This window comes from Carcharhinus amblyrhynchos, unplaced genomic scaffold, assembly GCF_965287045.1.
Source record: "Carcharhinus amblyrhynchos unplaced genomic scaffold, sCarAmb.v2.hapA scaffold_37, whole genome shotgun sequence".
NCBI classification, from domain to species: domain Eukaryota; kingdom Metazoa; phylum Chordata; class Chondrichthyes; order Carcharhiniformes; family Carcharhinidae; genus Carcharhinus; species Carcharhinus amblyrhynchos.
Genome location: NW_027649778.1, coordinates 6,804,399 through 6,827,670, shown reverse-complemented (window position 1 = coordinate 6,827,670; position 23,272 = coordinate 6,804,399). Strand labels below are relative to the sequence as shown.

The 23,272-nt window shown below is 48.3% G+C and overlaps 1 protein-coding gene across 1 annotated transcript; it reads left to right on the top strand.

Moving 5' to 3' along the window:
• The first annotated feature begins 9,579 nt into the window (after nt 1-9,579).
• LOC145362145 (prolactin-releasing peptide receptor-like) lies at nt 9,580-15,146 on the top strand. Its single transcript, XM_080218200.1, has 2 exons — nt 9,580-9,596; nt 14,078-15,146. Exon 2 carries the CDS (start codon nt 14,112-14,114, stop codon nt 15,144-15,146), a length of 1,035 nt encoding a protein of 344 aa, XP_080074326.1. The 5' UTR covers nt 9,580-9,596; nt 14,078-14,111.
• The last annotated feature ends 8,126 nt before the right edge of the window (nt 15,147-23,272 follow it).

Sequence of the window (23,272 nt, the reverse complement as noted above, 5' to 3'; positions counted from 1 at the left end):
TAACCTAATCACTCGCTCATTAGCCTCCTCGCTCACTGGTTAATCTGCTCAGTCACTCATTAACCTGCTCTCTCTCATTAACTGTCTTATTAACTCTCTCAATAACGTTCATTAACTCTCTCCCTCATTAACTCTCTCCATCATTAATTCCCCCATTTACTCTCTTATTAACTCTCTCATTAACTGTCCCTCATTAACTATTTGTTATTAATGCTCTGATTAACTCATTAACTCTCATTAACCCTCTCCCTCATTAACTCTATTAACTCTCTCTAACCCCCTCATCAACTCATTAACTCCCCCATTAACTCTCTCTCTCATTAACTCTCTCATTAATTCATTAACTCTCTCCCTCATTAACTCATTCATTACCTCTCTCTGTCACTAACTCTCTCATTAACTCCCTCATTAACTCTCTCATTAACTCTCTCATCAACTCTCTCTTTAACTCTCATTAACTCTTTCATTCACTTTCTCTCTCTCATTAACTTTCTCCATCATTAACTCTCTCGTTAATTTTCTCCCTTATTAACCCTCTCATTAACTCTCTCATTATCTCTCTCATTAACTACCTCATTAACTCTCATTAAGTTCCTCATCAACTCATTAAAACTCTCATTAATCCTCTCCCTCATTAACTCCCTTGTTAATTCTCTTTCTCGTTTAACTCTCTCATTAACTCTCTCATTAACTCTCTCTCTCATTAATCTCTCATTAACTCTCTCATTAGCTGCCTCATTAACTGCCACAATAACTCTCTCATTAACTCTCTCATTAACTCTTTCTCATTAACTTTCTCATTAATTCTCTTATTAATTCTCTCTCTCATTAACTCCCTCTTTAATTGTCTCATTAACTGTCTCGTTAACTCTTTGATTAACTCTCTTTCTCTCATTAACTCTCCCCCTCATTAACTCCCTCATTAACTCTGTCTCTCATTAACTTGGTATTTAACTCTTTCCCTCATTAACTTGCTTATTAAGTCCCTCATTAACTCATTAACTCTCTATTTAACTCTCTCAGTAACTCTCTCATTAACTCTCTCCCTCTTAATTCTCTCATTAACTCTCGCTAACTCATTAACCCTCTCTCTTTCTCGTTAACTCTCTCATTAACTCTCTATCTCATTAATTTTCCGCCATTAACTAACAGCTGGTAATCAATTAGTAAATGATAATTGTTGTTAAATATACTCAAAACTGAAAGTTTGGAGAGAGAACACTTACCATCACCCTTGTGGACAGTGAAGCCAATTATAGAACCACAACTGTATCTTGTTATAGAGTCATAGAGCAATGCAACATGGAAACAGGCCCTTCAGCCCAACCAGTCCATGCCGACCATGGTGTGCTACTAGCTAGTCCCAGTTGCCCGCCTTTGGCCCATATCCCTCTCATCCTTTCCCATCCGTGTTCTTATCCAAATGCTTTTTAAATGTTGCTATTGTACCCGCCTCAACCACTTTGTCAGCTCATTCCATACACACACCACCCTCTGCATGAAAAAGTTGCTCCTCAGGTCCTTTTTAAATCTTTCCCCTCTCACCTTTAACCTGTGCCCCCTAGTTTTCGATTCTCCTTCCCTGGGGAAAGGCTATGGGTGGAATATTCCCATCCCGCCCGCCACGGGAATCGTAGCGGGCGAGACGCGGACCATGCAAAGGTCCATTGACTTTGGGCAGGACTTTCTAACCTTGGGGTGAGTGTGGCTAGGACATCCTGCCCCATTTGCATTCATCCTATCTATGCCCCTCAGGATTTTGCGTATCTCAGCAAGATCACCCTTCATTCAACTGCATCCCAAGGAATAAAGCCTTAGCCTCACCAAACGCTCCCTATAACTCAGGCCCACTAAGTGCTGGCAACATCCTCACAAATCTGGTAATGCCAACTCAATTGGCTTGGGTCAATATGGCGGGTTTGGAGGCCGTGGTGGGATTCGAACCAAGGCCACCGGGGCTTTAGCTGAGTTTCAGGATTAATAGTGTAGCGATAATACCACTAGGCCATATCATTCCAAAATGAGAAGCTCAGTGACTTTCTTACTCAAGTGATCAGGCTGACCTTTTTGTTTCGGTTTATCTTGAGCAACTTATCCATAATCCTGTCAGTCAACCATTTAAAAAAGATTATTCATTCACAGTTTCTGATGCCTCTGGCCAGCATTTGTTGTCCATCCCAAATTGCCCCTTGAGAAGGCGGTGGGTGAGCCGCCATCTTGAATCACTGCAGTCCAAGTGGCGTGGGAACACCCACAGCGCTGTCAGGGAGAGGTTCCAGGATGTTGATTAAGCGACAGTGAAGGATGTATTGCCAAGTCATGTTGGTGGATGATTTGGAGGGTGGTGGCGTTTCCATGTATCTGTTATCTTACCCTTTGAGGCGGTGGAAGTTATGGGTTTGGAAGGTGCTGTTGAAGGAGCCTTGGTGAGTTATATAATCATAGAAACCCTACAGTGCAGAAAGAGGCCATTTGGCCCATCGAGTCTGCCACAATCCCACCCAGGTCCTACCCCCATATCCGTACATATTTACCCACTAATCCCTCTAACCTATGCGTTCCAGGACACTGGCAATTTTATCATAGCCAATCAACCTAACCCGCACACCTTTGGACTGTGGGAGGAAACCGGAGGAAACCCATGCAGACACGAGGAGAATGCGCAAACTCCACACAGACAGTGACCTGAGTTGGGAATTGAACCCAGGTCCCTGGAGCTGTGAAGCAGCAGCGCTAACCACCGTGCTACCGTGCCACCCCCATCAGCCAATGCCCCCATGCCCTTGTTGGAGCTGCACCCATCCAATCAAGTGGGGAGTATTCCATCCTGACTTGTGCCCTGTAGATGGTGGACAGGCTTTGGGGGAGGCAGGAGGTGAGTTACTCGCCACAGGATTCCCAGCCTGCTGTTTAGCCACTGTATTTACATGGCTGGGTCCAGTTCAGTTTCTGGTCAATGGTAACCCCAGGAGGTTGGAGTTGGGGGATTCAGAGACAATAACGCTATTGGACATCAATAGGACATGTTTAGATTCTCTCACGTTGGAGATGGTCACTGCCTGGCACTTGTGTGGCACAATTTTTATTTGCCACTTTGCCAATAATATACTTTTTTGATTGACTGGAGTTAGTGTTAGAACCATACCATAAAATCCCTACAGTGCGCAAGGAGGCCATTCAGTCCACTTAGTTTGTACTGACTCTCTGAAAGAGCATATTATCCATGCTCATCCCTACCTTATCCCCATAACCCCTTTTTTCTTAATTAATGGGACACAGACATCGCTGGCTGGGCCAGCATTTATTGCCCATCCTGAGTTGCCCTTGGAGGGCAGTTGAAAGTCAACCACATTGCTGTGGCTCTGGAGCCACATGTAGGCCAGACTGGGTAAGGACGGCAGATTTCCTTTCTTAAAGGACATTAGTGACCCAGATGGGTTTTTCCGACAATGGTTTCACGTCATCAGTAGATTCTTAATTCCAGATTTTGTTTTTATTGAATTCTAATGCCACCATCTGCCGTGGCAGGATTCGAACCCGGGTCCCCAGAACATTAGCTGAGTTTCTGGATAATAGCATGAGGCCATTGCTTCCACATTTACCATGGCCAAGCTGCCTAAACAAACCAGAGGGTTGCCCAACCTGTTATAAAGATTATTTATCAGTATGCTTACATTAACACTGCAATGAAGTTACTGTGAAAATCCCCTAGTCGCCACACTCCGGCGCCTGTTTGGGTACACTGAGAGGGAATTTAGCACGGCCAATGCACCCTAAGCAGCTTGTCTTTTGGACTGTGGGAGGAAACTGGGGCACTTGGAGGAAACCCACGCAGACACGGGGAGAATGTACAGATTCCACACAGACTGTGACCCGAGGCCGGGAATCGAATCCAGGTCCCTGGCGCTGTGAGGCAGCAGTGCTAACCCACTGTGTCACAGTGCCTCCTCCAGAGCTCAGAACTCTGTCCGCTAGACAACTGTTTTAAATTCCCCTCCCCGTCTCTGTTCCTTGTGTAACTGAGAAAAGAAAGTGACGCTATTGTACATTTCTTTCAGCGTTCCTGCGATCTTTCCCCATTCCCCAGACAGCAATGCTCGGAAGATGTGCCCTCAATTCCAGGAGGCACCAGGAAAGCCCTGGAGATGTTGGCATCCCCGACACAAGTGAAAATTCTGCACCAGTAAGGTAACTGCCTCACTTTACTGCTGTTCGTGGTGTTTCACTGGCTTGCTGCACACTTGTGTATATGATGATGTGGAGGTGCATCTCCATGTCATGACTACTATCGACACTGCAAACTGCCGGATCCAAGTGGAGAGGATCTCCAAGAAGATTGCACATATTGACACAGACATCAGGTTTTTACAGAGGTGCAAGAAAGCAGACAAGGTACCGAAAGGACTACATTTGTGTATAAACAGCACTACCTAGTGGAACTTAGCAACAGTGTCCCTTCTGTGAACTTAAGGGTAATCCTTCAGAGGAGAAGAATTTAAAACTAAATACTGGGGACGGGGAAGGTGCACATGAGGGAAAATTTGGATAGTTAAAGTAAAATATAAGGGGTGGCACGGTGGCACAGTGATTAGCACTGCTGCCTTACAGCGCCAGGGACCCGGGTTTGATTCCTGGCTTGGGTCACTGTCTGTGTGGAGTCTGCACATTCTCTCCAAATGTCTGCGTGGGTTTCCTCCGGGTGCTCCTGTTTCCTCCCACTGTCTGAAAGACGTGCTGGTTAGGGTGCATTGACCCGAACAGGTGCTGGAGTGTGGCGACTAGGGGAATCTCACAGGAACTTCATTGCAGTGTTAATGTAAGTCTTATTTGTGACTAATAAATAAACTTTAACTTTATTTAAAAAAAATAAAGTTAAAATAAAGGAACGGCATATTGGCACAGTGGTTAGCATTGCTGCCTCACAGCTCCAGAGACCCGGGTTTGATTCCTGACTTGGGTCACTGTCAGCGTGGAGTCTGCACATTCTCCCCGTGTCTGCGTGGGTTTCCTCCGGGTGCTCCAGTTTCCTCCCACACTCCAAAGATGTGCAGGTTAGGTGGGTTGGCCGTGCTAAAGTGCCCCTTAGCCATAGAGTCATAGAGGTTTACAGCATGAAAACAGGCCCTTCGGCCCAACTTGTCAATGCCGCCCTTTCTTTTATAAAACCCCTAAGCTAATTCCAATTGCCCGCATTTGGCACATATCCCTCTATACCCACCATAGCCATGTAACTATCTAAATGCTTTTCAAAAAACGTTGTACTCACCTCGACTACTACTTCTGGCAGCTTGTTCCAGACACTCACCACCCTCTGTGTGAAAAAATTGCCCCTCTGCACATTTTGGTATCTCTCCCCTTAAACCCATGCCCTCTAATTTTAGCCTCCCCTACCTTTGGGAAAAGATATTGACTATCTAGCTGATCTGTGCCCCTCATTATTTTATAGACCTCGAAAAGATCACCCCTAAGCCTCCGACACTCCAGAGAAAAATGTCCCAGTCTATCCAGCCTCTCCTTATAACTCAAACCATAAGTCCCAATAGCATCCTAGTAATTCTTTTCTGCACTCTTTCTAGTTTAATAATATCCTTTCTATAATAAGCTGACCAGAATTGCACATGGTATTCCATGTGTGGCCTTACCAATGTCTTGTACAACTTTAACAAGTCATTCCAACTCCTGTATTCAATGTTCTGACCGATGAAACCAAGGATGCTGAATGCCTTCTTCACCACACTGTCCATCTGTGACTTCAAGGAGCTATGAACGTGTGCCCCGTGATCTCTTTGTTCTGTAACTCTCCCCCAACGCCCTAACATTAACTAAGTAAGTCCTGCCCTGGTTCGACATACCAAAATCCATCACCTCGCATTTGTCCAAATTAAACTCCATCTGCCGTTTGCCAGCCCACTGGTCCAATTGATCAAGATCCCGTTGCAATTGGAGATAACTTTCTTCACTGCCCACTATGCCACCAATCTTAGTGTCATCTGCAAACTTACTAACAATGCCTCCTGTATTCTCATCCAAATCATTAGTATGAATGACAAATAACAGTGAGCCCAGCACTAATCCCTGAGGCACACCGCTGGTCACAGGCTGCCAGTTTGAAAAACAGCCCTCCACAACCACCTTCTGGCTTCTGTCAAGAAGCCAATTTTGTATCCATTTAGATACCTCACCCTGGATCCCATGAGATTTAACCTTACGCAACAGCCTACCATATGGTACCTTGTCAAAGGCCTTGTTAAAGTCCATGTAGACAACATCAACTGCACTGCCCTGATCTACCTTCTTGGTTACCTTTTCAAAAAGTCCAATTAAATTTGTGCCTAATCAGTCGTTGCATCTCTAAATGCCTGTAGATCCTGTGTCTCAAAATACCTTCCAATAATTTGCCCACCACAGATGTAAGGCTCACTGGCCAGTAGTTCCCAGGCTTTTCCTTGTAGCCCATTTTAACCAAAGGCACAACATTTGTCCCTGTGATTGTAACTTTTGACCCTTCCAGACCCTCTTAGGTTATCATTGCCGATGATTACTAAAACCTTAGCGTCCAAAGATGTGCAGGTTAGGGGGATTAGCCATGCTAAATTGCCCCTTAGTGTCCAAAGATGTGCAGGTTAGGGGAATTGGCCATTCTAAATTGCCCCTTAGTGTCTAAAGATGTGTAGGCGAGGTGGACTGGCCGTGCTAAATTGCCCCTTAGTGTCAGGGGGATGAACTAGGGTAAATACATGTGGTTTCAGGAATAGGGCCTGAGTGTGACTATGGTCAGTGCAGACTCGATGGGCCAAATGGCCCCCTTCAGCACTGTGGGGATTCTTTGATTCTATAAAATGACGGGGTAATATGGTGGGGTAACAATGCAGGGAACGACAACCTAAAAGGGACTGGAAGGGACAGAATTTCCATTCACAGGGGCACACCAGCAAATAAGGGGAAAATGGTGAGAAAGGCCATAAGGTATAGAATCAGAATTAGGCCATTCGGCCCATTGAGTCTGCTCTGCCATTCAATCATGGCTGATATGATTCTCATCCCCATTCTTCTGCCTTCTCACTGTAATCCTTGAACTCCTTATTTATCTCTGTCTTAAAGACACTCAATGTCCCGGCCTCCTCTGTGGCAATGAATTCCATGGTTTCACCAGTCTCTGGCTGAAGTAATTACTTCTCATTTCAGTTTTAAAGAGTCGTCCCTTCACTCTGAGGTTGTGCCCTTGAGTTCTAGTCTCTCCCACGAGTGGAAACATCCTCTCCACATCCATTCTATCCAGGCCTCGCAGTATTCTGTGAGTTCTCATTAGATCCTCCCTCATCCTCCTAAACTCCAACGAACACAGATCCAGAGTCCTCAAAAGACCCAATTGAAGGCTCTTTATCAGAATGCACACCGTATTCACAGCACGGCGGACAAACTGATAACACAATAAAGATAAATAAGAGGGTGGCACGGTGACACAGTGGTTAGCACTGATGCCTCCCAGCGCCAGGGATCCGGGTTCAATTCCCGGGTTGGGTCACTGTCTGTGTGGAATCTGCACATTCTCCCTGTGTCTGCGTGGGTTTCCTCCAGGTGCTCCACAGTTCAAAAAGGTTAGGTTAATTGACCATGCTGAATTGCCCCTCAGTGTCAGGGTAAATGTGTGGGGTTATGGGGACAGGGCCTGGGAGGGATTGTTGTCAGTGCAGGCACAGTGGGCCGAATGGCTCCTCCTGCACTGCAGGGATTCTATGAGTGTGATAGCCATTACAGAGATAAGCTCAGAGCAGTGAGCTCTGAGACTCACACTGAAACTGGGGCAATCTTCCCAGAAAACCTTTGCGGGAGGGATTTTCCGGTTGCGCTCACTGCAAGTCTGGAAAATCTCGTTGGAGGTAAAGGGACCTGTGCATGGTCAGTGTCCCGCCCGCTACAATTAGCTACAAGGTGAGACTGAGTAAACTAGGGTTGTTCTCCCTGGAAAGATGGAGGTTCAGGGGTGACCTAATAGAAGTTTATAAAATTATGAAGGGCACAGATAGGGTGAACAGCTGGAAGCTTTTTTCCCAGGTCAGAAATGACAAACACAAGGGGTCACAAGTTCAAGGTAAGGGAGGGGACAAGGTTCAGTACGGATATGCGGGGGACGTACTTTACATAGAAGGTGGTGGGGGCCTGGAATGCACTACCAAGCGAGGTGGTTGAGGCAGACACTCTAGGATCATTTAAGACCTATCTAGATAGCCACATGAACAGACTGGGAATAGAGGGATACAAATGGATGGTCTAGTTAGGAACACATGATCTGTACAGGCTTGGAAGGCCGAATGGCCTGTTCCTGCCCTGTATTGTTCTTTGTTTCTTTCTTCCTTTTGTACAAATTCTGTGGCAGGCGGGACGGGAAAGTTCACAGTGGCAGAGTGGTTAGTATGGCTGCCTCCCAGGGCCAGGGACCCGGGTTTGATTCCGGCCTCAGGCCACTGTCTGTGTGGAGTCTGCACTTTCTCCCCCGTGTCTGCATGGGTTTCTTCTGGGTGCTCCGGTTTCCTCCCACAGTCCAAAGATGTGCTGGATGCATGCATCAGCCATGCTAAATTCTCCTTCAGTGTGCCTGGAACAAGTGCTGGAGTGTGCCGCCTATGGGATTTTCACAGTAACTCCATCGCAGTGTTAATATAAGCCTACTTGTGACTAATAACTTAAAAGTTTTTAAAAATCCCTATCTCTCTTATCGCCTCCAATCATACAACCACTCAGATTTCTGCATTCCTCTCCTTCTGGCCTTTTAGAAATTCCCGATTTTAATTTCTTCAGTTGGAGATTGTGTATTTAGCTGCCTGGGCTCTTAGCTCTGAAATTCCCATCTCAGCAAGGGTGGCACGGTGGCACAGTGGGTTAGCACTGCTGCCTCACAGCCCCAGGGATCCGGGTTCGATTCCTGGCTTGGGTCACTGTCTGTGTGGAGTCTGCACTTTCTCCCCGTGTCTGCATGGGTTTCCTCCGGGTGCTCCGGTTTCCTCCCACAGTCTGAAAAATGTGCTGGTCAGATGCATTGGCCACGCTAAATTCTCCCTCCGTGTACCCGAACAGGCACTGGAGTGTGGCAACTAGGGGATTTTCACAGTAACTTCATCACAGCATTAATGTAAGTCTACTTGCGACACAAAGAAAATGTTTTAAAATAAAACAAAACTGCGTAAGCAGCACCGAAGGCCATTCAGTCCATCCAGTCTGTGCCAAGCTTTGACACTGATATCTAATAAATAAACTGTGCTGAAAGTTCCAGGACTGGGAAGTCAGAGTTTTAATTCAGCATCCAAAGGGCTAAGCCATAACAGGAGTTACAAAGTCACACGAGCATACTTGCTTTCTGTGCTAAGCCGAGAGGGTGAGTTTATGTTTGTGGAGGTTTTTTGATTTGGAACACAATACCTAGCTGTTAAGGTTCATACCACATCATGGTTTTTTTTTGTTATTGGTAAAAGTTATGCTAATTTTCTTATTATATGTTAATTGTGATGTGCATGTACCTTTAAAGGTTTTTTTTATAATTCATGCTCACAGACATACAAGATGTCATCATTGGAAGTCAAAAAAAGTACTGTGTGCAGGTAAGAATTGATTTTCCGTTTCGGTTGCAGGTTTGAGTTTTTAGTGTTTTAGAAGGACAGCAAGCTAAAAAGTAATGGTTTCCCTCTCTCCCTTTTGGTTTGAACATTCTCTTGGTTTCCTGAAAGGTAATCTGGTATTGCTGGGGGTGCTGGGCCAGAGTCTGTCTGGTACTTTGGGAAGCTGCCTTGTCTTCAAACTATTCTGAGTCTCAAGAACACTTGACTGCAGAAGTGAACTGAAGTCCTTAATCCCAGTATCACGTGAGCAGTAGACTTTGCTGCATTGAACCTGTTTGAAGGGCTGTTTGTGGAGATTGGTTTTGAATTGGACAGTTTATGTGTATTCATTAAGAGTTATACGTTATAGTTTTATTTCTATGTTTGTAATTGATGAGAGTTCTTGCTAATTTTCTTACTATACATGTTAACTATATTCTTAAATTAACTATGTTTGATAAAAGCTCCCTCATGGCTCACCTGAATCATACTGGGGGCAAAATGCTCACCCTGATGCCAAATTTGAGATGCAAAACATATGGTCCGGTATTTTACCAACCCGCTCGGGCAAGGCTCGTAAAATCCCACCTGAGGCCAACAGAGAATTCCGTTCCGTGAGCCGCGCCCACCCCAATTCTGTGTGATGGTAAAATGCTGTCCATGGGCTAGGCTGATTTTGTGGAAGTTTCTGACCTGGATCATCACAAGTCGCACACTGTAACAACATTTTGGGGTTGGGATGGGTTACGTCCATGATGCCTCCCACAGCTGCAGAGTTGCCTCTCCCTGACTAGATTGCCACACGTGCGCAGAGAGTGATCACCAGGCAGTCGATGGATTCTCCGATGTTTCTCAATAGGAGGAGGGAGAGGAACAGACAGGAAAGAGACAAGAGTCAGCAACATTGCCAAGAGCAAAGATTAATGAACAGAGGAAATATGTGCCTATGTACTAAAAAATTTAACCTCTTGAATAGTTCAAATCACTTTGAGATTCCTCATCCAATTTAAATTAGAATAACAACAATCTACAGAAGTTTGCAGTTTTTCCAGGAGTCAGTGTGTGATGACTGGGCTGAGTTTACACAGTACGCAGTCTCTTTAAATCCTCTCCCCTATTCCATCTCCACCCCCGGCATTTATCATTCGAGCCCACTAAGGAGCATCGACCAATGAGATTGAGTAAAATCGCTCCTCACCGTTCCGGGCTTCCTCACTGGGATTTCCATCTCTCGGAGGCTGTAAGAGTCTGTGTGTCTCAACGTTGGTGGTAACCCCTAACGGTGCTACGTCCAGGCAGCAGCAGGTAACCGATGAAGGAGGGCAGTGGGCAAAAGGAGCGAGAGGGGCATTGGGAACAGGAGTGAGAGGGGAATTGGGAACAGGAGTGAGAGGGGAATTGGGAACAGGAGCTGGGGAGGCATTGGGAACAGAACCGAGAGGGGCATTGGGAAGAGGAGTGAGAGGGGCATTGGGAAGAGGAGCGAGAGGGGCATTGGGAACAGGAGGGAGGGGGAATCGGGAACAGGAGGGAGAGGGGAATCGGGAACAGGAGCGAGAGGGGAATCGGGAACAGGAGCGAGAGGGGAATCGGGAACAGGAGCGAGAGGGGAATCGGGAACAGGAGCGAGAGGGGAATCGGGAACAGGAGCGAGAGGGGAATCGGGAACAGGAGCGAGAGGGGAATCGGGAACAGGAGCGAGAGGGGAATCGGGAACAGGAGCGAGAGGAGAATCGGGAGCAGGAGCGAGAGGGGAATCGGGAACAGGAGCGAGAGGGGAATCGGGAACAGGAGCGAGAGGGGCATTGGGAACAGGAGCTGGGGGGGCACTGGAACAGGAGCGAGAGGGGCATTGGGAACAGGAGCTGGGGGGCATTGGGAACAGAAATGAGAGGGGCATTGGGAACCGGAGGGAGGGGGACATTGAGAACAGGAGCGAGAGGGGAATCGGGAACAGGAGCGAGAAGGGCATTGGGAGCAGGAGCGAGAGGGGCATCGGGAACAGGAGCGAGAGGGGAATCGGGAACAGGAGCAAGAGGGGAATCGGAAACAGGAGCGAGAGGGGCATTGGGAGCAGGAGTGAGAGGGGAATCGGGAACAGGAGCGAGAGGGGAATCGGGAACAGGAGGGAGAGGGGAATCGGGAACAGGAGCGAGAGGGGAATCGGGAACAGGAGCGAGAGGAGAATCGGGAACAGGAGTGAGAGGGGAATCGGGAACAGGAGCGAGAGGGGAATCGGGAACAGGAGCGAGAAGGGCATTGGGAGCAGGAGCGAGAGGGGAATCGGGAACAGGAGCGAGAGGGGCATTGGGAGCAGGAGCGAGAGGGGAATCGGGAACAGGAGCGAGAGGGGAATCGGGAACAGGAGCGAGAAGGGCACTGGGAGCAGGAGTGAGAGGGGAATCGGGAACAGGAGCGAGAGGGGCATCGGGAGCAGGAGCGAGAGGGGAATCGGGAACAGGAGCGAGAGGGGAATCGGGAACAGGAGCGAGAAGGGCATTGGGAGCAGGAGCGAGAGGGGAATCGGGAACAGGAGCGAGAGGGGCATTGGGAGCAGGAGCGAGAGGGGGTGCCAGTGAAACTCAGAACTACCATCCAAAAGGCATTTGAGTAGCACCAGGCAGTTCCAGCAGCTTCTGAGCTGAGTCGCAATGATTTATAGTTAAATTTCCTTAGTTAGGCAATTTGATATCCCGCACATGAAGATCTGAATCAGAACTGAACAGCTGTGAACAGTGAATGATTCAGAACTGGAAAATGTTGTGGCTGCAACGAAGAGTCTGTGCGTTCCTCGAGTTAGCGTGTGTGCGGAGCGGGTGGCTAAGAGTTAATTACAAAGCAAGATCCATGCCCATGGCTGACCTTGGCCGTAGGGGTGGGAGGGGAAGTAGTCTGCCTTTCACCCCCTATTTCTAAATGTACGACATTAGAGGAGGAGGCCATTCGGCCCTCAATTAGAGTTTAACTCCAATCCCCACTGATCCGAAATAAACCAGCTCAACTAAACCTATCGATCCCAAATATTCAGTTAATCCCTAGATTCCGCAGAGTTCCAGATTTCAGCAAACTTTTACCCAATGAGGGACAGTGATGGAAATAGTGGGGACGATTCTCCCAAAAGTGTTGAATTGGCGAGAAAACGGGTGTAAATTGTGACTGTTTTTACAGTGGGATCTCAGACTGGAATCTCCGCACTCTGTGCAATGCTGAGGTCACAACTGGGGATATCATTAAAAGCTCGGGGGAGGCGGAGTCTGACAGTTCCAGAACTCTGCACACGCGCAGTGGCCCCGATCTGTCGGCCTGTAGTCTGCTGGCCAACCCGGGATCCCCTCACTGCTGCCCCTCGCGCCACGCCCATGGCTCGATCGTGGCTCAAACAGGTATTCCTGGTCCAGCCCCAAACTGCTCCGTCCCCCGAGAACCGCGACCTCCAGCTGCCTCCCCACCCCGAACCGCTCCCCAACATCAGCAGTGGCGATTCCCCCACCCTGAGAGGGAGACCCACACCCTGGAAGGGAGACCACCCCCCCCAACCCCCCAAGACGCAAACCTCCCCACCCAGCAGACCACACCCCTGCCCCCCCCCCCCCCCCCCCACCAGCCCGCCCCGATTTCTGGCCTCTCTCCAGCCCGACTGATCCAACACAGAATGGCAGCAGGACCGCCACCGCCACCCACAACCCCACCGATCACCCCGAAGCCCCACCCACAATAGGCTCCATCCCCCTTGACCCCATCCCCTTGTCCCAGCCCCCTTGGCCACACCCCTTGGACCCCTGGCCTCACCCCCTTCCTCCCCTAGTTCCTCCCCCTTGTCCCCTAGGCCCTGCATGTCGGGATGGGAGAATCAGACCCAGTGAGTTCTCATGTAGATGGGAAAATCTTGGAGAACATCCCAGTCCATACACACCCTCCCAGGGAAACTCATTTGCACCTCCACGGCCTTCCGTGGCATCGAACTTTACAGGTTCACCACCGTCTGAGTGAAGAAATTTCTCTTCACCTCTGTCCTAAATGGTCTACCCTATATCCTGAGGCTGTGAGCCCCTGGTTATGGATTAAGCAGGGAAAACACCTTCTGTGCATCTAATCTGTCCAGCCCTCAATCAGATCTCCTCTCACCTTTCGAAACCGGGCCAGTGAATACAGGCCCGGTCAAGTGAACCTTTCCTCATAGGACAGCCTCGTGTTTGCAGAAAATAAGTGAAAAAATGGGAGGGTGGGAATCAGAGGAGGTGGGAAGAGTGGATAGAATCCGGGAAGAGTGGACAGAATCTGGGAAGCATGGACAGAATCCGGGAATCCGAATCTTATTGTCATCTGGTTGCCAGCCAAAGGCATTGCTCGTTGTTGGGGAAGGGTAAAGGGAAAGGGGTAGGAGAGTGTGACTAATTAGGATGGACTTTCTAAAGAGCCCCCATAGTCCCAATGGGCTGAGTGGCCTCAGTCAGCCATCATAAAACATTGTGTTTTGTTTGAAGGGTGACCACCAAAGGCTGATGTGCAAAGGAACTGATGGAAATCAAGACAGTGGAAAATGGTAGCTTCTTCAATGGTAGTTCCTTGGGGAACATTCCTGACACCGATCCACTCCAGCGGTACAAGTCCTTCTTCATCCTGCTATACTGCGCCCTGGTGGCCGTGGCCTGCGTGGGCAACCTCTTCCTGATTGTCAGCATCGCCCTGGACAAGAAGCTCCATAACGCCACCAACTTCTTCATCGGCAACCTCTCGTTCTCCGACCTCCTCATGTGCCTGACCTGCGTGCCCCTCACCCTGTCCTACGCCTTCGAGCTGCGCGGCTGGCTGTTTGGGAGCTTCATGTGCCACTTTGTCTCCCTCATGCAGTTGGCCACAGTCTACGTCTCCGTCCTCTCGCTGACGGCCATCGCGGTGGACCGCTACGTGGTGGTGGCCCACCCCATCCGCCGAAGGATAACCTCCCATTGGTTCATCCTCACCATTATTGCCATATGGTTGTTGTCTCTTGCCCTGGCCTGCCCAGCCACCATCCAGACCAGGTACCTGGAGCTCACCGGGGTCAGTTTTACCGTTTGTGCTGAGTTTTGGCCGAGCCTTGAGGCACTGAGGCTGGCATACTCCTGCACCATCTTCCTGTTGTCCTACGTGCTCCCGCTGTCCGCCATAATCATCTCCTACAGCGCTATCACCGCCCACCTCAAGAAGAGAAGTGTGGCTGGGAGGAACCACAGCAAGTGGAGTAAAGACAAAAGGAAGACCTTCATTCTCCTGATCATCTCGGTCGTGGTCTTCGCCATCTGCTGGCTGCCGCTGCAGATCCTGAACTTGATCATCGACGTGGACATTGACCTGACTATCCTCAACTACAAGTACATCAAGGTCCTCCACCTGTCCTGCCACTGGGTGGCGATGAGTTCCTCCTGCTACAACCCCTTCATCTACGCCTCGCTCCACCGCAAGCTCCGGCTCCACCTCAGAGGCTACATCCGCCATCGGAGGAGAAGCAGCAGCTTCCTGTCCAGTCTCTCATCTCTGCCACCCACCGCAACCTCCAGAATGAGTAGCTGACCTGGCGGCCAATGAGCTTCGAGCTTGCGAGGGTTGCTGGGCGCTGAGTTTTGGGATTGACGCTGAGTAGGGGATTGTTCATTGTTACACATTGCGGTCAGTTCCCCCCGCCCCACAAGGGGCTCAGTGCCTGTCCTTGGACTAAGTGACACTGACCATAAGCGTTCCGTGTTCGACCCCTATTCTCTGTTACAATACAGCACAGGAACAGGCCCTTCAACCCTCTGAGATCTGGAAGAGAGCACTAATTCAGAGCTACAGAACAGAAAGACTCACTCCCAATCCCAATTGGATACTGCAAAGGATACAGATATTGGGGCAAACACAGGATGGAACTTGGCTTCCATTGCCTACCATGTTTGTGGGCAGTGGGGAATGTGGGAATGAGGGTGACAGCATAGACAACGACTGAGGGAACTGTACCACTGATGACTCAGTGTGCTCAGGAGAGAAGGACAAAATGGTAGGGGGACAGGACGAGGGTCCAAGTAGTGTATAGAAAATTGCATTGAGCGTTTTGTCCACTTAAAGTGATGTACGCACTTATACCAGCAGAGGGAGTCTAGAAGGAAATAAAAGGATTCCGATTCTGAATGTTTCTCACGGGGTGCTACTGTTCTTCCCAAGAACCTCAGGCCACAAGTTCAAATGAATCAAATTAATTGATGGAGGGCAATACTTGGAGGCAAAAGTTCCTTCGCTAAAATTCCTTTATTTACAATTCAGACAGCAGTCTACCCTCGGGAGTGCTAGAGGAACCATCACTCCCGGTTAAATACAAGGCAAAGACTCCCTGATTGGCCCATCAATTGACTTCTTAATCAGGGAGCTCATATTCCAATAGACCAACCTCAATGGCCTGATAGGTGTCATCACAAATGGACTCTGGGTATCTGGAGTCAGCTGTAGGTCAGGCCAGGTAAGGATGACAGATTTCCTTCCCTGAAGGGGGCATTACTGAACCAGATGAATGTTTCCTGACAATACTCACAGAGATTTGCTTTCAGTTCTAGATTTTATTGATTGAATTTAAATTCCACCAGCTGCCGTGGTGGGGTTTGAACCCGTGTCCCCCAGAGCATTAGCCTGGATTACAAAGCAAGTGATACTACCACTACACCAACATTCTACCCTATGCTTGTCTAAGGTTGCCCACTCATGCTGTAAGCCCTAATATTGAGATGATTTAGTAAATCAGGTGAGATGTTGGCATTGTGGATTAGCAGTACTGAGACCTGGGGCAATGCTCTGGGAACGCTGGACAAAGAACAAAGTAGAACAAAGAGAATTACAGCACAGGAACAGGCCCCTCCCAAGCCCGTGCCGATCACGATACCTTCATTAAACTGAAGTCAAAACCTTCTGCCCTTACTCGGTCCATATCCCTCCATTCCCTCCCTACTCGTGGACCCATCCAGAGGCCTCTTAACTGTTGCTAATGTGCCTGCTTCCACCACCTCCTCTGGCAGCACGTTCCAGGCACCCACCCATGAAAAACTTACCTCTTAAACTTACAGAAACGGCCGACCAGCCGCTTTGCACTCTTACTGTACCATGCACCCCACCGCCCCCACCCCCACCCCCACTCCCCACCCTACCCAGAGGACCGTTCCCTCATCCTGAGACCATGAGGATGCCTTCTCTCTGATGCCCGAGCACGTCCTTTCAGTCCGTGTTAGCTGCCAAAGGCTGACTGAAATGAAACATTTCTGGCTGTTTATGGAATGGGCAATGGTGCAGTGTTAATGAAAGCTCAACATGAGGGTCCAGAGCTAAGGGAAATGCTTAAACAACATACCTTACACACAACAGATACATGGGAAGGACGGGGTGTCTGAAGGAACCCTCAGCTAAAAGGACTGATTTGATTTGATTTATTATTGTACAGTATTGTACATTTTAATGTACAGTGAAAAGTATTATTTCTTGCGCACAACACAAAGCATACCATTCATTGAGTGTATCGGAGTGAAGGAAAGGAGAGGGTGCAGAATGTAGTGTTAATTTGATTTGATTTATTAGAACTTAGAATCCCTACAGTGCAGAAAGAGGCCATTCGGCCCATTGAGTCTGCACCGACCACAATCCCACCCAGGCCCTACCCCCATATCCCTACACATTTGCCCATTAATCCCTCTATATGTTTCAGGACACGCAGGGCAATTTTTTAGCATGGCCAATCAACCTAACCCGCACATCTTTGGACTGTGGGAGGAAACTGGAGCACCCGGAGGAAACCCACGCAGACACGAGGAGAATGTGCAAACTCCACACAGACAGTGACCCAAGCCAGGAATTGAACCCAGGACCTTGGAGCTGTGAAGCAGCAGTGCTAATCACTGTGCTACCGTACTGTGTCACATGTACTGGCATCCAGTGAAAAGTATTGTTTCTTGCGCGCTATACAAACAAAGCATACCGTTCATAGATAAGGAAAGGAGAGAGTGCAGAATGTAGTGTTACAGTCATAGCTAAGGTGTAGAGAAAGATCAACTTAAGCGAGGTAAGTTCATTCAAAAGTCCGACGGCAGCAGGGAAAATGCTGTTCTTGAGTTGGTTGGTACGTGACCTCAGACTTTTGTATCTTTTTCTCAACGGAAGAAGGTGGAAGCGAGAATGTCCAGGGCGCGTGGGGTCTTTGGTTATGATGGCTGCTTTTCCAAGGCAACAGGAAGTATAGATGGAGTCGATGGATGGTTTTGTGTGTTGATTTTTTTTTATTCATCCGTGGGCCATGGGTGTCGCTGGCTGGCCAGCATTTATTGACCATCCATAGTTGCTCTTGTTCAGAGGGCCTTAGTAAGACCATCCTTCATCTTTCACAGCCTTCCAGAATATAAAGCCAGCATTTGCTGCCTGTCCCTTAATTTCCTTTGAACTGAGCGACTGGAATTTTACTGCCCACCCGTCACGGGAATCAGAGAGGGCGAGGGGTCAAATAATGGAAAGGTCTGTTGACCTTGGGTGAGAAATTATGGTTTCAGGAGGCCATAAAATCTTACACAGTGGCTCTCTTGGCCATTTCAGTTGAGAGTCAACCACATTGCTGTGGCTCTGGAGTCACATGTAGGCCAGCCCGGGTAAGGACGGCAGATTTCCTTCCTTAAAGGACATTAGTGAACCAGATGGGTTTTTCCGACAATGGTTTCATGGTCATCAGTAGATTCTTAATTCCAGATTTTTTTTTTATTGAATTCAACTTCCACCATCTGCTGTGCTGGGAGTCGAACCCAAGTCCCCAGAACATCAGCTGAGTGTTTGGATTAACAGACTCATGATAATACCACTAGGCCATCGCCTCTCTGGGGGTGAGGTTACTGTTCCTTTGCCAGCTTAGCCTGTGGGTGGAGGGTTGAAGGGGCAAAAGATTCTGCCTCCCATCACTTGATGTCTCGAGGGAGATCAGTTTGTACACCTCAGTCTCCTTCACCTGACCCAATATTGATATAAAAGTGATCGGATTATAAACGGAAATTAGCAGCTCCTCTGTGGCATTCCTGGTGGAGAAAGGATATGTTGTGACAGGAAATCAGTGCGACGGTGTAATTGGAACAGGAAATGATGTAAATTGTGACAGAAATGGGTGTGATGGTGTCAATTGATTTGCTTTATTATTGTCGCATGTTTTAATGCAGGGTGAGAAGTATTGTTTCTTGCACACTATACAGACAGGAAATGGGTGTGATATTGTAGTATTTATTCATTGGGACGTAGGTCTCGCTGGCCGGGTCAGCATTTATTGCCCACCCCTGGTTGCCCTTGAGAAGGTGGGCTGCCTTCTTGAATCGCTGCAGTCAGCGCGCTGTGGGGTCGACCCACCATGCCGTGAGGGCGGGAATTCCAGGATTTTGACCCAGCGACTGCAAAGGAACGGCCAACATATTTCCAAATCAGGATGGTGAGTGGCTCGGAGGGGAACTTGCAGGTGGTGGTCTTCCCATTTATCTGCTGCCCCTTAAGTGTGACAGTGTTAATTGTGACAGGAAGTGAGTGTGGCAGTGTTAATTGTGACAGGAAGTGAGTGTGGCAGTGTTAATTGTGACAGGAAGTCCGTGCAAGGGTGTAAGTTGTCACAGGAAGTGAGTGTGATATAGAGACAGGAAGTGGACCCTAGAACTTTTGTACACTGTGGACTTGTTGCTATTTTCTCTTTCCAAGGACACTGAGTGCTCTGGGCCCATAGCCATCAGCCACTTTGGATCTGTTTTGCTCCAGACAATTCCAATTTACAGCTTTGAACTGTTAGAGGTGGTTGAAAGCCACAAAGTTCTCCTGGGAAGTTCTGAAGTTACAATCTCTGTTCGAGTTCTTTATGGCACTCCTGGGGCTGGGGGGGTGGGATGCATTCCCTCACCCAATCCAATATCTTCAACGCATAAATTAAACCATCCATAATTCTTCTTAATTGTTCACGGGATGCTGGAACATCAAGGCCAACATTAGAGGTTAAATTGCCCCTCAGTCTCAGGGTAAATAATTGGAGTTATGGGGATAGGGCCTGAGTGATGCGGTGGCACAGTGGTTAGCACTGCTGCCTCACAGTGCCAGGGACCTGGGTTCGATTTCCAGCTTGGGTCAGTGTCTGTGCAGAGTTTGCACGTTCTCCCCATGTCTGCGTGAGTTTCCTCCGGATGCTCCGGTTTCCTCCCATAGTCTGAAAGCCTGGTTAGGGTGCATTGGCCATGCTAAATTCTCCTTTGGGGATTTGTTGTCCATCCCTAATTGCCCCTTGAACTGAGTGTCTCACTCGGCCATCTCAGAGGGCAGTTCAGAGTCAACCACATTGCTGTAGGTCTGGAGTCACCTGTAGGCCAGACCAGGTAAGGACGGCAGATTTCCTGCCCTAAAGGGACATTAGTGAACCAGATGGATTTTTATGACAATTGATGATGGTTTCATGGTCACCGTTACTGAGATTAGTTTTCATTTCCAGATTTTATTTTTGAATTTAGATTCCACCAGCTGCTGTGGTGGGATTTGAACCAGTGTCTCCCAGAGGGTTAGCCTGGAGCCTCTGGACTTTCTTAACCCTTGAAGGTAAGTGAGGAGGGGATGGAATGGATGAGATGAATTCAGGTTGGTTTGCAGCAACCACATAGTTGAGTCAAATGCACCACAGTAGTTAGCACTGCTGCCTCACAGTGCCAGGAATCCAAGTTCGATTCCCGGCTTGGGGTCACTGTCTTTGCACCTTCTCCCCGTGTCTGCATGGGTTTCCTCCAGGTGCTCCGGTTTCCTCTGACAGTCCAACGATGTGTCGGTTAGATTGATTGGCCATGCTAAATTGACCCAAGCGTCGGGGGATTAGCAGGGTAGATATGTGGGGTTGTGGGGCTAGGGCCTGCGTGGGATTGTGTTCAGTGCAGATGGGCTGAATGGCCTCCTTCTGCACTGCAGGGATTCTATGACAGGTCTCAGAGGGAAAATTGGAGATTTTAAGTGCAGAGAACTTAAATAGATCAGAGCTCTGCCAAGGAAGGAGAGCGAGCCAAGAAATGTACAATTTGTTTGTCAAAATGTAGTAGAAGATTTGTGTCAGAGCAAGACATTGCATCAAGAAAAAAATAAAAGAACAAGCCAACCAATTGTGAGTTGTGACAGCAAACAGATGCTGAAAACACACATGTCCAGCAGCAACTGTGGAGGGGAACAGAGCTAACAGCTGGGATTTTCCAGACCCTGCCGCACTGGAGGCTGCCCACCTTGGATCTTCCAGTCCCGCTGAAGTTGGTGGCAATTTGCATAGAGCATGCCGCTGCCTTTGGGGAACCCGTGTTGGAGGGAAGGCGGGGGGGATGTTGTCATCTTCGTTGGGACTGGATGACTGCACCGGCAGCAAGGGGCTGGAAAAGCCTGCCCGCCATTTTAGGACGAGATGATGTGTCATTGGGTTGCTGGCACACACGACGCACTGGCGCTCTCTTTCACCTTATTCCCATTGGGAAAAAGATACAAAAGCCTGAGGCCTTGTACCAACCAACTGAAGAACGGCTTCTTCCCTGCTGCTGTCAGACATTTGAATGGACCTACCTCGCATTCAGTTGATCTTTCTCTACACCCTAGCTATGACTGTAACACTACACTCTGTGCTCTCTCATTTCATGTTGCAGCTGTACAAAACTCAGGTGCGGCCGCACTTGGAGTATTGCGTACAGTTCTGGTCGGCGCATTATAGGAGGGATGTGGAAGCATTGGAAAGGGTGCAGAGGAGATTTACCAGGATGTTGCCTGGTCTGGTGGGAAGGTCTTATGAGAAAAGGCTGAGGGACTTCGTTAGAGAGAAGAAGGTCAAGAGGTGAATACTGTGGCAGGGTCTGGAAAATCCCAGCTGTTAGCTCTGTTCCCCTCCACGGTTGCTGCTGGACATGTGTGTTTCCAGCATCTGTTTGTTGTCACAACTCACAATTGGTTGGCTTGTTCTTTTATTTTTTCATCTAACCTGAACATCTTTGGACTCTAAGGGGCAATTCAGCATAGCCAATCCACCTAACCCGTGCATCTTTGGACACTAAGGGACAATTTAGCATGGCCAGTCCCCCTAACCTGCGCATCTTTGGACACTAAGGGACAATTTAGCATGGCCAATCCACCTAACCCGCACATCTTTGGACACTAAGGGACAATTTAGCATGGCCAATCCCCCTAACCTGCGCATCTTTGGACACTAAGGGGCAATTTAGCATGGCCAATCCACCTAATCTAAACATTTTTGGACTTTGGGAGGAAACTGTGCACCTGGCGGCAACTCGCGCAGACACGGAGCGAACTTGCAAACCCTACACAGACATTGACCCCAGCCAGGAACTGAACCCGGGTCCCTGGCGCTGTGGGGCAACAGTGCTAACCACTGTGCCACCAGACCAGGTAAGATGGCAGATTTCCTTCCCTAAAGGGGCATTAGTGAACCAAATGGGTTTTGCCGACAGTGGTTTCATGGTCATGAATAGATTCTTAATTCCAGATTTTTTAAAAATTGAATTCAAATTCCACCAGCTGCCGTGGCGGGATTCGAACCCAGGTCCCCAGAACATTAGCTGAGTTTCTGGATTAATAGTCTAGCGATAATACCACGAGGCCATCACCTCTCTGACACCAGCTCTGTAATGTCTGTCTGGAGAAAATGGCTGACTCGATCCCACTTGAGAGATGATGTTCGTTGAAGCCACACTTGCATCCAGCAAGTTGCGTTTATTATAAATCCCCAGTCACACACGAATTATGGACTGTTTACAGAAATTTGTGGCAAATATTTACATTGTCATTGAGAAGAGGTTGTTGCCTAATTTACAGTGAATTTACAGTTATTCCTGCAGGCTACGTTCTGCACAAGGCTACCTTGACATCAGTTAAAGAAGCCAGCAGATAAAATTTGGAATTAAAATGTTTTTGCTTTCCTGTCACCATCTCTATGACCGTATGAGTGGTGTCACCTGACTGGCTATGGGCAAATGGAGGGCTAACTGACTCAAGTTTTTAGGTGTCCAGGTGTCAACAACTTGTCCTGGTCCCTCCATGCCAACACTATAGTTAAGAAAGCCCACCAACGCCTCTACTTTCTCAGAAGACTAAGGAAATTTGGCATGTCAGCTACGACTCTCACCAACTTTTACAGATGCACCATAGAAAGCATTCTTTCTGGTTGTATCACAGCTTGGTATGGGCTCCTGCTCTGCCCAAGACTGCAAGAAACTACAAAATGTCATGGATGTGGTCCAATCCATCATGCAAACCAGCCTCCCATCCATTGAGTCTGTCTACACTTCCTGTTGCCTCAGAAAAACAGCCAGAATAATCAAGGACCCCGGACATTCTCTCTTTCGCCTTCTCCCATGGGGAAAAGGATACAAAAGTCTGAGGTCACGTACCAAACGACTCAAGAACAGCTTCTTCCCTGCTGCTGTCAGACATTTGAATGGTCCTATTTTGCATTAAGTTGATCTTTCTCTACACCCTAGTTATGACTGTAACAATATATTCTGCACTCTCTCCTTTCCTTCTCTATGAACGGTTTGCTTTGTCTGTGTAGTGTGCAAGAAACAACACTTTTCACTGTATATGAATGACAATAATAAATCAAACCAAATCAACTCAGCCTGACTTGACCCTGGTCCAACCCCCAAGCACAT

Bases quoted from the DNA above. Each gene is read 5' to 3' on its own strand.
- LOC145362145 (XM_080218200.1), top strand. From the start codon at position 14,112: ATGGAAATCAAGACAGTGGAAAATGGTAGCTTCTTCAATGGTAGTTCC.